At 37.9% G+C, this 18,581-nt stretch overlaps 1 protein-coding gene across 7 annotated transcripts in view; it reads left to right on the top strand.

The window, feature by feature from the left end:
• The window catches only part of RBBP6 (RB binding protein 6, ubiquitin ligase), a 31,924-nt gene extending 14,108 nt beyond the window's left edge, over positions 1-17,816 (top strand). For 2 of the 7 annotated variants that reach the window (XM_075767861.1, XM_075767862.1), the window contains 14 exons: positions 1,936-1,980; positions 4,359-4,447; positions 4,561-4,657; positions 5,381-5,520; positions 6,426-6,598; positions 7,343-7,446; positions 7,875-8,230; positions 9,312-9,408; positions 9,489-9,567; positions 9,668-9,725; positions 10,868-11,233; positions 11,591-11,692; positions 13,134-14,882; positions 15,823-17,816. In XM_075767861.1, the coding sequence (XP_075623976.1) occupies positions 1,936-1,980; positions 4,359-4,447; positions 4,561-4,657; positions 5,381-5,520; positions 6,426-6,598; positions 7,343-7,446; positions 7,875-8,230; positions 9,312-9,408; positions 9,489-9,567; positions 9,668-9,725; positions 10,868-11,233; positions 11,591-11,692; positions 13,134-14,882; positions 15,823-17,392 (5,025 nt within the window). In that variant the 3' untranslated portion in view covers positions 17,393-17,816. The remainder of the gene's footprint in view (positions 1-1,935; positions 1,981-4,358; positions 4,448-4,560; positions 4,658-5,380; positions 5,521-6,425; positions 6,599-7,342; positions 7,447-7,874; positions 8,231-9,311; positions 9,409-9,488; positions 9,568-9,667; positions 9,726-10,867; positions 11,234-11,590; positions 11,693-13,133; positions 14,883-15,822) is intronic. The other 5 variants (XM_075767865.1, XM_075767866.1, XM_075767864.1 and 2 more) reach the window with 3 other exon arrangements.
• The last annotated feature ends 765 nt before the right edge of the window (positions 17,817-18,581 follow it).

Genomic DNA, 18,581 nt, shown 5'->3' with positions numbered 1-18,581 from the left:
TGGCTGTTGGGTAAACATACTAAATAGTACATTAATTACCTATTTGCTGTTTTTGATAGCTGTTGAGTAGAAAGTACTACTATCACCTCCTTTAAGAAATTAGGCTGTTATCTGCAGGCCACATTATAACTACTACCTAAAAAAAATAGTTTATTAACTGTTATGTTTCAGTTACTGGTCAATGCTAGACTGTTTAACGCTAGACTCCACAGAGAGCTTTCCTCATTTCTTGTTTGCTTCTGAAAAATCACAGTATGACAGTGGTTGTGCCTGCCATGAGAGAACATAGGCCTGTTTTTCCACATGTAAAAGAGTGGCATACGGAGCAGGAAGCTTTAAAATACTTCATCAGACTTCTTTTTTAACATAACTGGGTACAAAATGTTCTGAAACGAAGGAAAGTTGAATCTTCTGGTAAGATTTGCAGTGGAAAGAAGGTCTCTTTCCAGATCTGGGTGTTCCTCTGTAAAGGCACGTTTTCAAGAACTTTTTAGTTAGTAATACAATAATGTTGTACGTGCTTTCCTAAACATATAGAGAAGGAATGATTAACTGGAGTGAGGCATCGTCTTCTATGTGTAGATGTTTTCTTCCCCAGAGTCTCCTAAAACTACTCCTTTGAATTCTTCCCACTACCTTAGGTAATAAAGGACAAGAGCTTTTTCCAAGGAAGGGTTTTAATATTTCTTCTGATCAATTTAGTGACCTCTTGAGGAGAGCTGTTTGGTTTACACTGTGAAATTTTATTCTGTGGTTTTGAACAACTTAAGACATAATAAGCAGTGATTCAAGAGACTTTCTGATAATGTCTTACTAGTGTAAGCTCAACTGCTGCTTGTGGCATAATAGAATTAAATATACTGGAAAAGGAACTAGATAAGTTACCCCTTTTACTTGTGGAAAAACTGCACTTCAGTATTGGTTCTCAATAAACACCACAGTCCATTACTGACTAGTGGCCTGAGGACTTCATTCCTGCAAGCTGTTCCAGTAGGCAGCTGGGAGGGAGGAGTGTGTTTGCAATGGGAGAAAAAAATTACAGGATTGTGCTCTGAATCCATGTTTTCATTGTCAAGAGTATGCTTTACACTTTCTTGCTTTTGTTCATTTAGTACTGGGCTGCTGTTAAAAATTGGGTTTGGCCTGGTAGCAAGGAAAATATTAAATTCTCATACTTCCCAAACTAATTTGGATACTATAGCCTGTGGTCTAATAAAATAAATCATGTTTCTCAATTTTTATAAGCTACTCTGTAGTGATAAACACCTTTAAATAATTTATGTATGTGTTTAGGGTTTTTTTCCTAGACAAAGTGGTGGGTTACTTTTATGGCTTTTATTTTAGATTGGTGGTTTTATTTGGGGTTTGTGGGGTATGGTGAGTTTAGCATTTTTAAACTTATTGACAGGAGGGGCAGAGTTCATGTTTGAGGGTTGATATGCCTGTGCTTTGTTCTGACAGGCAGCTACTGTATTAATAAAAGCGTAACTGTGTGCATTTATAAATAATGAGACATTAACTGATTAATTTACAAACTACACTGAAAGTAAGTTTCCTGTAGTGATGTTTCTTTCTCAAATAAACATATATAATTTTTTTAAAAATTGTTTTTAGCTGAAAATTGATGGCTTCCTTACCCCTTTGACTTTTAAGCAGTTGTGAGCATTTGACAAAGGTCTGTCTTTGAGATATTCTGGAGCAGTAAGTTGATCTCAAGTGGGTTTAGTTATTTTAGTTTCTTCTCATTAACCACATAGGCACTCTCTTAAGCAGTCGTAGGTTTGGACTTTGTTTTGAATAAATACACTATGTTGGAAATGCCTCTCTGAGTGGCACTCAGAGGATATAGTGCAGACTTTCAGACTACAGTAGAGGTTAACTATTGCTATGTTTTGATTGTAGAACTTGAATATGTGTTTAATTTTTTGTGAACAGATTGATGACTCTTCTGCATCTATTTCTCTGGCCCAGCTTACTAAGGTATATATATATTCTTGTCAAATACTTTTAAAAAAAAAAAAAGTGTTTGCTTCCTATTTTTAAATATATACTGTGATCTATAGCTGGATAACTGTTGTAATTTGAACAAAACTTTAATTTAATTTTTAATAATTTCAAGTATTTATTTTAACTTTAAAATGTGTGTATATTTTGATACTATCCTGTAAAGAGTAGTTCCCAGTTTGGGAAGATAGAAGGGGAGTACCTTATCAGCCTCAACATAATGTTGCAGTATTACTCATCTTCAAGACACAAAGAAGAAGCACTTCAGAAGCTGTTTACCGTTTTTCATACGTTTCGTTAATTTTGCGTTGGAAACTAACACAATTTTTACAGAAGAATTTAATTGGCTGTAAGTTATGGACATTCCAGGGGGGTTTGCAACAGCCAAAATAGAAGCATTTCTGTAACATGGACAATTGCATGGCTATTTTTGATTTTCTAGTCATTATAGTTACAGATCCATTCTTTGAATGCTGCACAGTTTCATAAATTGTAGTATATATACAGTGGACAACACAATCTAATTTGTTTGAACACAGACTGTGTAAATTGTGTAAATGTACCTAATTGTTTATAGGAATATACCAATGTGTATGTGTGGCATATTAGCAGATGTGACCTTCTGAAATTGTTGTAATGCCATGTTTTGCTATGGAACTGCTTGCATTTTTTGCTCAACAATGTGTAACTTTGTCTGGGAAAGCACTAGTGATTGCACTTTGTGAAAAGGCGTAGTGCTAGCTGATTAAATTACTAGTCTTTAAAGTTACAAAGATTAGAGAAGGCAGGGCCTAATGCAGAGTAGCTAGTTCTTTCTTCTGAAAATAAAGGCTGGAGTTCATTTCCAAGAAAGAGAAATCTTTTCCCACTGGCAATTTCTTCCCTCTTTCACTGCAGAAATTTAATTGCTTACATTTGGCAAAAACAAAAAATAGTTTGGAAGGTAGCCACCAAAAGAAATTGGTCTCCATTAGTGCTGTCCCTAAACGTGTCCTTGGTTCTGTAAACTCATGTGAAGTTTTACTCTAAAATGTGAAAAACTGTCCAAGTGGTGTACACATTTAAGCTTTCGAGAAAATTTAAGTATTTCAGAAAAATACAGGAACATAAAGCAGCTCAAAACTGTTACTTACTCTAACCTCTTCAGTGCAGACTGGCTTAGCATGGAGGCAATGTGTTAACAGTTTTCTGTTTTATTATTACTATGTATTAAATGCCATATTTGAATTTTGGTCTATTCCTACTAATGTTTTGTGGTTTTTGGATGTGTTTTGTAAACTGTTTGGGTTCAAACAAATTAGTCAAGTATCTGTAAAGTTTTCTGTAAATGTTAATGGAAATGATTTCATAGCTGTCGATCTGGATTATGTTACTGTTGAGAAAAAAACTGTGTATATGAAACAACCATTTAATAAAATGTTGAAACTAGTTGGTTGCTTTTGTGAATGAATGCATATAAAAACAAAAACATGAGTGGTTGATCTGAATGATAGGTGCTTGAAGGTCCAAATAATTTACAGTCACTCCCTTAGACCCTGCTTGTATCTGGACTAGTGTGTAATAAAAACATTTTAACAAATACTTAAAATCAGCTGGCTTCAATAATTTGAAGATTAGTTCTGCATAAGGTTTATATTACAATTTGTATGTTAAAAGGACACAGTTAACTAGAAAAAACTGCAGGGTTTGCTTACTGTAGTTAAATCATTTAATATGAAGTTAGTACAGCAGGGAACGTGCAGTTTGGACTGCCTACAGCACGTGATGGTCAAATTTCTACTGAAAAGAATCTTTTGTCTTGCTAAGGGATTATAAAAAGCTTGATTCCTTTAAATGCTGCTGTGTCAGAGGCTGAGTTTCAGCAAGCAAAAACAACTTCCCTGACTCTTAAGTTGTGTGTCCTTTTAATGCTGCAAAATGTAAATAATGTTACTTGCATACATATTTCTCAATTAAATGTACAGTGGATGTCCTTCAAATAGTCTGGAGCTTAAAAATCAGTTCCAAAATACTGGATAGTATATTTTTTTTTCTACACATAGCTTCAGTCCACTTTGAAGAAAATTGGATTGGTTACACAAGTCTTTATGTAAGGTACAAACAGAGCCTAAGGTTTTGAGTGCCCAAGAATGCTCTTTTCAAGTAGGTTAACAGGCACATAAACATCATGTAATGGCGTAAGGACTCCCCAGAACATCTTCAGGACAAATGTATTTTATATAAGCAGCTGTTTTCATGCAACCTCAGCTAGCGTTGTGCTGCTCTTTACAGGATTGGATGAGTGGTGTTGTCTTTGGCTGTGTGGGCTTAAATGTGTTTCTAATGTGTGTGTCAAATAATTACCTGTTAAACAGACTGCCAATCTGGCTGAAGCCAATGCTTCCGAAGAAGATAAAATAAAAGCTATGATGACACAGTCTGGCCATGAATATGATCCGATCAAGTAAGTGACAATGTCAAGTCTGTTCTTTGAAGGTTATGAAAAAATTGTAGAGATGTTTGTTTTATCAAGAGACACATGCATACCTTTTTCTTTTTTTCCCAAAAAACTTTTAGTTACATGAAGAAACCCTTGGGTCCACCTCCACCATCCTATACTTGCTTTCGTTGCGGGAAACCTGGCCACTATATAAAGAACTGTCCAACAAATGGGGTAAGATTGTGGAGAACCTCTGGCGTTGCTTAGTTTTTAGTTTTTACCTTGGCAGTTGCCTAAATACATGAGTATTCATATTAAGAATTGTTTCTCTTGGGGTGAAATACAGAGGTTATATAGCAGTGTTGCAAAGCCCTTCCAATCAAGGGAAACCTAGAACTATAAATGTAAAATTTTCTTTTTTTCTAGGTCATAGGCATTAAATATGTCTATAGATCTTTCTGTGTGAACTTTCATGTATATTTTGATATATTTCAATATTATTTGAAAATTTTCTGGTTTTAATTCTTCTTAATGACTCTCACTTAACAGTAGTCACTGAATGTATATGCATGAGGTATGAATTCAACCATCATGTATATAGATGGCGGATATAAGTTTCTCCAGTGATTGATTCAGAGCACTGAATTGAGCTTTCACTCTGAATTGTGCTTTGGAGGGAGGAGCGGGTCTGTGTCTCAACTGAGTGGATGGTGAGCTGAGGGCTATTTCACTCTTAAGGAACCTCAAGCCAAAGATTGAGTCGACTGAGTTCAAAACACTGCTCAAGCCTTTGGAACATCCTGGCTATATTCATTTAGGGAAATAAGTATTTTAGTCAAGCAACACTTAACACTAGGTAAAAGGAGAGGATTAAAGGCTTTTGCTGCTTAAAATAATCATTGAAATGTCATTTTAAATGTGGATCTTGGGATATATCTGCATTTCTTTTCTTAACAGGACAAAAATTTTGAGTCTGTTCCCAGAATTAAAAAGAGCACAGGAATTCCAAGGAGTTTCATGATGGAGGTGAAGGATCCCAATACAAAGGGTGCCATGCTGACGAACACTGGAAAATATGCGATACCAACTATTGATGCGTAAGTATGGAATTAATCAGACTGAACAAAAAGTGAATGAGAGAAAACATATTGAAAAGCCTGAGTGGCAATGCAGCCAAGGTGGCTAGCATCTGTAATTACAGGAGAGGAATCACTGTATTTCAGCCTTAAAATCTGTGATGCTTTCCAATATTAAAATAGGATGATTCTATTGTTCATACCCCTGGAAGTTGGTTAAACTTGTGGTATGCTAGGAATCTGTATTTCTGCAAAACATTTCAGTAGTGTTTGTAGTTGGAATCATTCTCTTTGAAAGCTCATTTTGTTTCTGGTTTATGTTTCAAAGGCTTCTTGCGAAATTTAACAAATGCTGTTGGACTGAGATTTCCTCCACCTCTGACTTTTATGAAGTCTCATGTGTGACACAGGCTGAAGTTTTCCTGTTGCTATAGACTAAGAAAATACTATTGTGTGCTGAAAACAGTGGCTGTTCTAAAATGCACTTGGTAGCACTTCTGGTTTTCTATCATGGATCTCCTTTTGTAGAAGCTGTAACATACAATTCTTGCATTTATAAAATGTAATTACTTGGAGACTAGCTTTATTCTGAGCCTGCAATTTACATTTACCCTCTGGCAAAGGAGAGATGGGATTCATTTAATCTGATTTCTAGCTGTCAAAAAATACTTTTGTAGTCTGAGCTAATTTCTTAGTTGATCCAAAGAATGGGAGACTCCCACAGAAGTAAAATTGTTCCCCCCTCCCTCTTCTAGCATTGTGGCTATAGAAAAGTGGTTTAAACTAAATGCCTGTGGTTTAGAAGGCTAATGTGGAGTGAGAAGAATTCCATCTGTTACTTTCCTTTGCTAAAATCCAAAGCTTGGAAAAGTTTCCCTTTAGCCTTCTTTAACTTTTTTCTTTTTCTTTCCCCACCCTCTCTCCAGGGAAGCCTATGCTATAGGAAAGAAGGAAAAGCCTCCCTTTTTACCAGAGGAGCCGTCGTCCTCCTCAGAAGAAGATGATCCTATTCCAGATGAGTTGCTGTGTCTCATTTGTAAAGATATAATGACTGATGCAGTTGTTATTCCCTGCTGTGGAAACAGTTATTGTGACGAATGTAAGTGTTACTCCCAGGTTTGTTAATTCAAAACATCAAATCTGATCTTTTGAAAGCAGAAATAGGAGATAACGAAAGTCCTTTGTTACCAGTTCTATTTAATACTTCAGTATACCCTGAATAGGAAAGGACTCTGCTCCTATAAAGGAGAAAAAAAGCAGAAAGCTTTTTTCTCTTCTTACATACCTAGTTAAATCCTCTTTACATGCGGAAAGATGAGTATGAGAAAAGTGCATAATTGTGCAGGTGATTACAATACTGGATATTGAATGCTTTTAGTTTGTCCACAGTCCTTTCTCTCACCCAAAATTACATATCCAAATCTGGTGACTTACTGTGGGCTGCAGCAAACAGATAACTGGATATTTAATCCACGTTCTTCTCCAGGGGAGAGTTGGTTAAAACCTTCAGAACCTCATACCTGCTAATGATTTTTTAGAATGTGTTTTATTCTTTAACCTTGAGGTTGTTGACTTCTCACTGTACTAGATAGTGGGGAAAAAAGACTAGTGAAAACATCAATACACAGCCTACTGTACATCTTCAAATGTTACAATAGTGAAATAACAAAGCTGTTGCTGCATACTAGAAATTTGTTACACTATTGAACATTTGTAGCTTCGTGCTCTCAATTCAAGACCATATTCACCCATTAATCATATATGTGTTTTTATAATTGATTAGAACCCAAACGATGTCCTTAGTTTGACTAAAAACTATTTTGATGATTGTAATTATTCACAGGTATTAGAACAGCATTACTAGAATCTGAGGAGCATACATGCCCAACATGTCATCAAACAGATGTTTCTCCTGATGCGTTAATTGCCAACAAGTTCCTACGCCAGGTAACATGATGACTTTTACATAAACTGACTGTAAGAAAAGTCTGTTTGTAAAAAGCTGAAAAGGAAGAAAATATTTACATCTCCTTAAGCAAGGCTAAATTGAATAAACCTAAATTTAATTTTCAAATACAGTATCATTGCAGAAGCTTACAACTCTTTAGAGACAATCTGGCAAATCCGGGTCATGCTTTTGTTTAACATGATTGCCTCTCTTTCAAATTCAATGTCAACACTGAAGTACTTTAAATACAGATACTCTGAGTTACCAGTCATTAATATCGGTGTTTAATGTGATATGTTCGTATATCTGTATGTTGATTTACTTTAGGATTAATAGCATTTACAGGAGTTTTACTCTGTGGAGGCTTTTGTTCGTGCATCTACTGAAGTTTCATATTACCTTCTTGTAAATGTTTTTCTGCCTCTAGGCTGTGAACAACTTCAAAAACGAAACTGGCTACACAAAAAGGCTCCGTAAGCAGATTCAGCAGCAACAGCAGCAGCAGCCGCCACCACCGCCGCCACCACCTCCACCACCACCCTTAATGAGACAAACAATAACACGCAACCTGCAACCTCTGCTCCGGCCAGCCATTTCCAGACAGCAGGACCCACTAATGATACCATTAGCTTCTCTGGCTTCTCGTTCTGCTGCTGCTTTGTCATCGTTGGCCCCTGGTCAGTCATCTGGGCTGCCCGTAAATCCATCTTCTGTCGTTGTCTCTGATCTCCCTCCAGCAGTGTCCCTGTCTCTCCGTGGTGAAAAGCCAGATGGACCTTTTCGGTAAGTAAATCTGTAGATCAACATGAATGTAAAAGACACCAAAATGCTTAAGTTAGATTCTTCTTGAGCTTCTCAGCTAGTGATTTATATATATCATTAGTGACAGTTCCAGATAATTGTGGAAGTTCTGTTTTTTGTTTTTGCTTTGAATGAGGACACTTTGATAAGTTGGAAGTGTGCCTCATGTCAGAATTTTCTCGGAAGTGTTTCTTGTTTGGTTCCCTTATCAGTCATTCAGTACTGGTGTACCCTGAAAGCGGAACCTTTTTTTTTCCCCAGGAGTCCTTTCATTCTAAGTGACTAGCACTTCCTAAAGTAACCATGTAGTTATGTCAGACCTTCTTGAGTGCATTCATTTTTCTTTAGTACTGAGGAAATAATATTTTCATGAAAAGTTTAAAACACAATTATAGGTAAAATTGACTAGGTGTTTTCACATTACTTTTTTCTACAACATTTCTATAATCAGTATCAGAGTCATCCTCAGTAATACACAATGTAGTCAGTGATGCGTAATAAACATTGAAACACTGTAAATCTGAAGTATTTACAAACTAGTCAGTCTGTTTGCAACCCAGTGAAGTCATATGAAAATACATTAAAAATAGGTACTATTGTTCAGGGCTTACATCCTTTCAACTTTATGCCTTGAATGCAAATAGCCGCTATGTCCAGAAGACTGTCAAGGTCAGCCGTACCGTTGAATACAAAGGATCACAATTCAAAAGAACCTCTAAGGCAGCCTCTGAACTAGCACATAAACGTTTCTGAATAGAATTTCAGTTCTTGCATCTTCCAAAACTGAGATTCAGTGTGTAGGTTGTACATACTTTAATCATTTTGTGTGCAGCTAGCTTAATAAAATATTAAAGCTTCCTCTTTAAATGCCAGTAGTCCAAATAGACTTCTCTTCAGTGCTTCATTTGGGATCAGCCAACTTCATATTTGTAAATCTGTTAAAGATTTTTTTTTAAATTTTTTTCCATTTACGGTAGTCAGCTGTTTTCACCTTGGACTTTACATTTCAAGTAGCACTTCAAAACAATGTTTGAATAACAACAAATTGGGGTTTTTGTTGTAGTGATGCCGATACTGTCATACCTCCTGCTGCTCTGGTGACTGCCGCTGAACTTTCTAAATCTTCCCCTCTGTCAATCAGCAGTTTGTTGGAAGAGAAGGTAAATTTTATTTCAACATACGCAATGATTCTTGTGTTTTAGTAGAGATTATTTTCTAACAGTTTGCCTTTATTCACAAGGGCTATCAGGTTCCCGTACTAAGACAACCAGCGTTACCAAGTCTTCTGGGCCCCCAAGGACAATCCATACCCACAACTGGTAAGTAACTATAACTTTAGAATTTCTTTTTTTAAAAACTATCTTCAGATAAACTGAAAGGGTTTGTTTTTTTTCCTCTTTCCTCTCCCCACTCCAAAAGGTCATCCAATGAGAGCCAGTACAATTCGCTCAGCAGGCGGCAGGCCAGGCTGGGAACTGTAAGTATTCTATAGAAATTCAATATATTACTACTTGTAACCAGTTAAATTAGGCAGTAACCCACAACTTACACAACAGCTGATTTGTAATGAAGTAAGTATACACAGATAGTTGTAGAGAATATAAGTGCTAATTAATTTTTAAATGGCTTAATTTGAATTAGCTTTAACAAAGGGGATCTGTGCTTTCAGTGAGATTATTTAAAATAAAACTCTAGTACATAATTGAAAAGAGGACTCTGAAAAATGAACACTTTTTGAGGAAACCATAATTACATATAAAAATTAAATATAATTAAAAGATCAGATGGAAAGCCACCCTTTTGATTACTGGCTGAATAGGGCTGAAGAAATTGATTTCCCAGTAGAAATCAGCTTCCAACATTCTTTCTTTAACAACTTAGTTGATACCGATTGAGCAAATTATTGGAAAAGCCAATGCTATTATTTTATGACAATTTTTAATTTCTTCAATTTAGCCATCTCAAACAGCCAAGCTGCTTTCTCTCAGTTGGAGAGGAGTCTGTTTTATCTATTATTGTGGTGTCAAGTTAGTCCTTTATTTTGGTATATATTCGTTACAGATAGGGTGCATTGTGTTGATAAAATCTTAAAACAAAAACCAGGATCCATCCTACAGATTATCTAAAATCTCCAATTCAGTAAGCAAGAAAATAACAATTCAGGGACAAGAACAGGCCAAATGCATCATCATGAGGCAACAACATAGGAAGCATATGTGGGAGAAGTTAAAAGAAGTTCGAGGGAACATTAGTCAGTGTCTGTGCAGTACTTTGAAGATCAGAAATGAGAAGTATTAAGTGTATCAAGGAGTGGCAGAGGAGCTGTGGGCACTTGCCACAAGGGAGGTGGGAGTCTCTTTTGAGCATGGGCAGCCTCCATTGACGGTCGCAAAGCTGAGTATAAGGAGAGAAGAGTGAGGGAGCTGTTGGGGGTGAGGATGTGGAAGGCAAGTATGAGGATCAAGAAAGGAGTGTAGTCTCAAGTGAACAAGCAGGGAGAAAAATGCTTAAGTTGAGAACAAGAAGTGCTCGCCACCATGCTCCTGCCTCATTCGCTTTCCTCTTTAAAATCGGGGCAGAGTGTAACAAACAGTGACACGTGTTTTTGGATTTCTTTAGAAGTTCAAATCGAGGACGCCCGCATAGTGAACGTGCACAAAGGACTCAGGCCCCAACACTACCAGCATCTACACCAGTCTTTGTGCCTGTGCCTCCACCTCCCCTGTATCCTCCACCACCCCATGCACTTCCTCTTCCACCGGGGGTACCACCACCACAGTTTCCTCCTCAGTTTCCACCTGGTCAGCCTCCATCTGCTGGGTACACTGTCCCCCCTCCAGGATACCCCCCAGCTCCTGCAAACATGTCATCAGCTTGGGTACCAACAGCAGTACCAACGGCTCATTCAAATACCATCCCAACGACACAAGCACCTCCTTTATCTAGGGAGGAGTTTTACAGAGAACAGCGGAGGCTTAAAGAGGAGTAAGTATTTGGCTCAATGATGCTGCGTTGTTTTTCATTTTTGTATTTTGGTAGCGTATTGGACTGCAGTTACGCTAAAGTGCATCTGACATAAGCAAAAATGACTTAGTGTTTTTTCCAATATACTTTTACATTGCAGATGGTAAACGTGCAAAACTGAAACAAGACAAATGTAATTCTAAAACTTTCCCTAAAACTTGTAGGAATTCTAAACTGTTTTTGCTTAAATAGGATGTTCACCTTTTGCATTTGCATGCAGTATACATTTTCTCATATTGGCCATGTTTTGTTTCTTGATGTCTTTTTGTAATAAAGGTCAAACTATAATTGTAATAAAGGTCAAACTTATTTTAACAGGGAAAAGAAAAAGTCCAAACTTGATGAGTTTACAAATGATTTTGCTAAGGAATTGATGGAATATAAAAAGATTCAAAAGGAGCGTAGGCGTTCGTTTTCCAGGTAACTGCTTTACATGTCCGTAATGGAGAAGCAGATTGTCTAGAAGAATCAGGAGGAGTTCACTCCACCTCTCTATCGTTAGATGGATAGGATGATTCAAGGGATTAGCAGTGATAGGAGTTTCATATGTAGGTTACTAGCTCAAATATGGCAGAGATGACAGTTGACTGATAGTTATAATTTGGCAGCAGTTGTTAAGGAACAGGTGTCTCTTTTACTAAAGCTTCTCTGTAATGACATTCTTCCCCTCCCAACAGCCATGAGGAGGCTAGAAACTGAATAGGTGTACTTGCTGGATTTTCTGTGTCTCCCTATTCTGATTGTAACCATTACCTCAAAGCACTCTGGAGGAGATATGTGAGAGACATTGTCTTCATTTCCCCTTTAGTTTATCTCATGTGGATACAGGAAGAGATTTTAACCTGGACTGCAGACTGGTAGCTTTCGCTAGTATTTTGTTGGCATTGTTAAATTTTTCTTAGGAATTAAAAGACCAGACTCGTTTTTAAGGAAATCTTAAATTGATGAAGGACTTTGAGAGGAGGAATGATGCTAATGAACATAGGTGGAATAATGTGAAATCGTTCTTTAAAAAATAATAGAAGAAAAAAACTTGTGAAGAAAAAAACTCAGAATAGGTGATGTTTTCTATCCCTAAAAATCCCTTGGGCAGGAGTCTGAATAGCTCTCTATTAGTAATGCTGTCAGTATCTTTCCTAGAGTAATGGCATTGAGTCATATTACTAGAGGCTGAATTTAGAAGCTTTTAGATACGATTTTTCTTGAAATGCGGTCACTATTCTTGCTTAGAGCTAGTGATGTGTGCAAATTTTTGCTAGGATGTCTGGCTAGAAGTGTTGATTGAATAGTATCGCATGTAAGATACAACTATTTTGCATCCTGTACAAATAATCCGAATAAGTAGTGAAGTTAAATAGACTAAGGTGACATTTTGAAATTGAGCTTCACTGTCTTCAGGCTAAATCGTGTTTTCTTGATGTTTGATACTGTACTGTAGCCATTAAGACTTGCTCTTTTTGCATCTTACTGCAACAAAAATTATTTGCACTGCATGTAGTTACTGAGTAGTGAAAAATGTGCGCGTTCATGTACCAGTAGAGGCCAGTATACACCACCTTAAATCACTCAATAGCTATTATAGTTCACGTGACAGAAGTGAGTGGAAATAGACTTACCCTTCCTGTACGTTTTTACACTAACAAAGCAGCAGCTGTTCTGTCTTGTAAGCAGAAACTTTTACATGTTATCAAGTTCTTCAATTTGCAGTAGCATTATGTCAGCAGCTGAAAGAAGCTTTGACATAAGCATATGGAGAGAGAAAATAAAAAAAACAAAACCAAGTTTGGGAGGAAAAAAATTGGGGAGAGTGACTGTTTTGAATTAACTTCATTTATTTTTTTTGTGTTGTGTTTTTTTTAAGGTCAAAGTCTCCCTATAGTGCTTCATCTTACTCTAGAAGTTCTTATACCTACTCGAAGTCAAGATCAGGTTCTTCCCGCTCTCGCTCCTACTCTCGATCATTTAGTCGTTCCCATTCTCGTTCCTACTCACGATCACCACCATATCCAAGAAGAGGCAAAGGGAAAAGTCGTAATTACCGTTCTAGGTCAAGGTCACATGGTTATCACCGGTCAAGGTCAAGGTCGCCCCCCTACAGACGATACCATTCACGATCAAGGTCTCCAGTATTCAGAGGCCAGTCTCCCACGAAACGGACTATACCTCAAGGGGAAGGAGAAAGGGAATATTTTAACAGATACAGAGAAGTTCCACCATATGATATGAAAGCTTACTATGGCAGATCTGTTGACTTTAGAGATCCATTTGAAAAGGAAAGATACAGAGAATGGGAAAGGAACTATAGAGAATGGTATGAAAAGTTTTACAAGGGCTATGCTGTTGGTGCTCAGCCTCGACCTCCAGTAAATAGAGAGAACTTTTCTCCAGATAGGTTTGGGCCACCTGGGACCAGACGAGAGAATTCACCGTATGCTCGGGGACGTAGGGAGGATTATCCTGGTGGGCAGAGCCACAGAAATCGTAATATAGCTGGAAATTACCCTGAAAAACCTTCTGGAAGAGAGAGCCATGGCATCAAAGATCCTACAAAATCAAAAGAGAAGGAGGTGGAAAATCCCCTGGGAGATGGCAAAGGAAATAAACATAAAAAACACCGGAAGAGAAGAAAAGGGGATGAGAATGAAGGATTTCCCAATGCTGAGTTGTTAGAAGGTGCAAGAAAACCAAGAGAGCCAGGTACAGCAGAAGACGTTAAAACGGACTCTCTGTTCATGCTCCCAAGCAGAGATGATGCCACCCCTGTGAGAGACGAGCCTATGGAAGCAGATTCTATTGCTTTCAAACCAGTGTCTGAAAAGGAGAAAAAAGAGAAGGATAAGCCAAAAGCAAAAATTGACAAGACAAAGCGGAAAGTTGAAGTGGCTGTTCCTCCCAAGAAAGACAATGCAATAAAACCAGCTAAAGTGTCCCAAGAGAAGGCAGACACCGATCGTGAAAAATCTCCTCGAACGGAACCTCCTGTGAAAAAAGTGAAGGAGGAGTTGCCAAAGACTGACAGTGTGAAAACATCTTCCTCTCAAAAGGATGAGAAGGCTCTTGGTACCCCACGGAAAGTTCACCCCAAAGTGACAAAAGATCACCCAGAAACCAGACCAGCCAAGGAGGAAAAGGCAAAGAAAGACCACCCGAAAGAAACCAAGTCGGAGAAGCCCTCCAACAAAGAGGACAAGTCAAAAAAAACTGCTGAAAAAAGCAAACCTTCTGATGCAAAACCTGAAAAAAGAAAAAGAAAAGCAGATGAAAAGGTTGATAAAGAACATGAAGCCACTTCCGTAAAGGCCTCTAAGCCAGAACCTGCTGAATCGAAAACATCGCCAAAGGGGAAGACTGAGCCTGATAGTGAAAAAGGAGAGCGAACTCCGGAGAAGGATAAATCTGCTTTTCTTAACAACCCTGCAAAAAAGATTAAACTTAACCGAGAAACTGGCAAAAAGATTGTGAGTGGAGAAAATGTGCCACCTGCAAAAGAACCTGTTGAGAAACCTGAGCCAAGCAGCAGCAAAGTTAAACAAGAAAAAACAAAGGGAAAAGTGAGAAGAAAAGTAACAGCAGCTGATGGATCTAGTTCAACTCTTGTAGATTACACCAGGTACCTCGTCATTATTTTTCCCATTCTTTCTTTCCTCTTACCCCGTCCTAAAAAAAAAAAAAAAAAAAGTAAAAATTATTTATGACTAATGAAAGGAACAGCTAAATCTGTTGTAAATGAGTGAAAGATCTGTGATCTTTCCTGTTAAACTGTACTTGGGTCAAAACCAAATTTTGTTAAAGAAAAGAAGTAGTGTGTACTGCAGAGAAAGCTGATACCGTTAATTCATTGGTGATGTTTGACCCTTACTTCTGGGACTTTCTTCCTCTCAACTCCAGCTTACTGCTAAAGGCAAGGATAACAGACATGTCAATACCATGCAATATTTTGCATTTTTAAAGTTGCAGGGTACTATAATGATCTACTTCTGTCAGTACGACATGAAATTATACCTTGCAGAAATAGCAGCTTGGTTGCCAATATATTGTGGTGATTTTTGCTTTGAGCACAGTGCCATAGTGACGCAGCTACGCTGCTTCCAGCTCAGTGCCAACTTGTTTGGTGCTTACCTTGGAGAGATCTTGATCATATTCCATTGTGTGACATGTGGGGGGAAAAAAGTGATGTAGTGTTATTACTTGCATTTCAGTGTCTAAAGAAGCAGGACTAAGCAAACTGAAAACATTTAAGACCTCGCTGGATACTTAAGATTGTGTCTTGATATTCTAAAAACTTTTTAAAACGCATTTTTCTAAAGAAAAAAAACACTGGGACATGAGGATAAAACTTTGGTTCTGTATAGCAGGAAGATACTAAATTAATCGATTGTTCCTAATCTTAGCTAGTGGACTCATTCTTTCTTGTCTGTTCCCTTAACTGACGATCTTTTGAAAAAAATACTGAAGATTTAAACTGAAACAAAAGCCATTTTATAAAATATTGCAAAAGGTGGTGGTGCATCTGTCTCACCTGTTATTAATGTATGCTTTTTTCCTCTTAGCACTAGTTCTACTGGAGGAAGCCCTGTTAGAAAGACTGAAGAAAAGCCAGATACAAAACGAACTGTCATTAAGACCATGGAGGAGTATAATAATGATATAACAGCTCCTGCTGAAGACGTCATTATTATGATCCAGGTCCCTCAGTCAAAGTGGGATAAAGATGACTTTGAGTCTGAAGAGGAAGACATTAAATCTACCCAGGTGCCTACAAACGTAGGAAAACCTGCTAGTGTTGTAAAAAATGTGAGTGTTAAGCCACCAAACCCCATAAAACACAATGAGAAAGAGACGGAGCCTTTGGAGAAAACACAGAAAACTACAAAAGAGGCAAGTTATGAAAGCTCCCAGCATGATGCAAAAAGTTCAAAAAGTTCCGTGTTGAATGAAAAAGGAAAAACCAAAGACCGGGATCATTCTTCGTCAGACAAGGACACTTCTGAGAAGAGGAAGAGCAACATTCAGCCAGAAAAAGACCACTCGGAACGTGCAACTGAGCAAGGAAATGGAAAAAATATTTCTCAATCTTCCAAAGACAGCAGATCTTCAGAGAAACATGATACTGGTCGTGGATCCACCGCTAAAGACTTTACTCCTAACCGAGACAAAAAGTCTGACCATGATGGCAACAGAGATCATTCTAGTTCCAAGCGTAGAGATGAAAAGAGTGAATTAGTAAGGAGAAAAGACTCCCCTTCTCGAAATAGAGAGTCTACAGCAGTACAGAAGACTAAGCCGAGAGACGAACGAGCAGAGCCGTCCAAAAAGGGTGCTGGAGATGCCAAAAGGAGCAGCTACAGTCCTTCGCGTGAGCGGAAGCAGTCTGATCACAAAGCTGCTCACGATTCCAAGCGTACATTGGAGGAAAACAAAACTCTAGATAAAAATTCAGGAAAAGAGAAAGAGAAGCATGTACCAGAAGTAAAGAGCAATAAAGAGAAAGAGCCAGGTGGTAATAAACCACCTTTGAGACAAGAATCCCCAGATGTAAAAAATGAGAAAGAGAACGTGACTGGACAAAACGATAAAAGTGTTGTCAAGCCCAAGCCTCAGGTAAGCAACTCCTCACGGCTCTCTTCTGATCTAACTCGAGAGACTGATGAGGCTGCGTTTGTACCAGACTATAATGAAAGTGACAGCGAGAGTAACGTATCTGCAAAAGATGAAGAAGCTGCAGGAAAAAATCCTAAAGAACCGAAAGAAAAGGCTGTTGATAAGGTGAAAGAGGATGTGGCAGCACCTGCTGCTGTTGACCAGCCTGAAGCGAGCAGAAGTCAAAGTCAAAGCAGTCCCAGTGTTAGCCGCAGCCGTAGTCAAAGCCCTTCTGAGAGTCAGACTCGAAGCCACAGCAGCAGTGCCAGCTCAGGAGAGAGTCAAGACAGCAAGAAAAAGAAAAAGAAGAAAGAGAAGAAGAAGCACAAGAAGCATAAGAAACACAAGAAGCATAAGAAACACGTTGGAAACGAAACGGAATTGGAAAAGAGCCAAAAACACAAACACAAGAAGAAAAAATCGAAGAAGAGCAAAGATAAAGAGAAAGATGACCAAAAAGTGAAATCTGTCCCTACATAGGGTGACAGAGAATAAAAAAATGACTTAATTCCTAAGTCATCTGTATTAAATTTTGTTAAAATGTAAACGAATTCAAGCGTTGTAAATAATGACATGAAAGACCCTGTGCTGCACTTAAAATATTGCTGCTTGATTATTTGATTTTTACATCAGAGCTTTATAAAAGTGAACATTTTGTACAGAATTGTGAGTTGTGACCATGTAACATGAAAGGTTTTGCTGGGGCATCTTATTTTTAACCACCGTTAATTAGTTTGGGGTGGAGTTTACTGTACTGTGAAAATTTTCACATTTGAATTTTTTTTTAATTGCCTGGCAGAAGAAGCTGGTATCAGTTATAAAATATCAGCAGAATGATTTGCAGAATACATTACAGCCCTGTTATGTCACTTTTTGATTACAATAAAAAGTTTTCAGTAAACTATCCGATGTGATGAGATTTCCAGTGATAGCTGAACATGAGCAAAGAGTAGCGACAGAAAAAAGCTATCTGTAAAAGCTTGCTGGTAGCCAACATGTGTGAAAAATAACACATCACCGGGTTTAATTTTGAAAAGACTGGTAGGACTTTAAATCTTTTGGACTGATGCAATGTGGGGAGGCGCTGCTGAGAGGTGTGCTTTTTTCATGTGCCAAGTAGACTTGGGTTTATATTGTAAAAGGTAGTACGTGGCCCCAAAAATACAGCCACTGTTAAGAGCTGGTGGTGGCTATTTTAAAATAACATTACAGAGTAAGCTGTCACATTTCAGCATTATTCCAGCTTGTTTAGAAAGCTGTTCTTGTTTGCCAGCAAACGCTTGCACATGTACTTTAAGATGCCCTGTAATTTGTCTTCTCTCTTAACGATGCTGATCACCAAGATGTTTGTGGTTTTTAAATAGAAGCTTTATTTTTAGTATTTTCCTACGGTGGTGCCGCATGATACAGAACTAACCCTTCCGTTAAATGTGGGGTTCAGCAGAGGAGTTTGGCAGAAGAAAGCCCACTAGAAAGGCAGACTTCTGCTCTGAACAATGATAGGAAATCTAGAAAATGTAAATTTTAATTAGCTTGATAATTTTAAGACAGATCTAACTTTAAAAAAAATATAGTGGCAGTGGTGGGTATTGCTCAACTGTCAGAAAGCCAGCAAGGTAGGAGATACTTCTCGTTGTGCATTAAGGGCATAACATCCCAGTAATAATTG

The sequence above is a fragment of the Balearica regulorum genome, chromosome 15 (assembly GCF_011004875.1).
Source record: "Balearica regulorum gibbericeps isolate bBalReg1 chromosome 15, bBalReg1.pri, whole genome shotgun sequence".
NCBI classification, from domain to species: domain Eukaryota; kingdom Metazoa; phylum Chordata; class Aves; order Gruiformes; family Gruidae; genus Balearica; species Balearica regulorum.
This window is presented reverse-complemented; position numbering and strand designations above follow the sequence as displayed.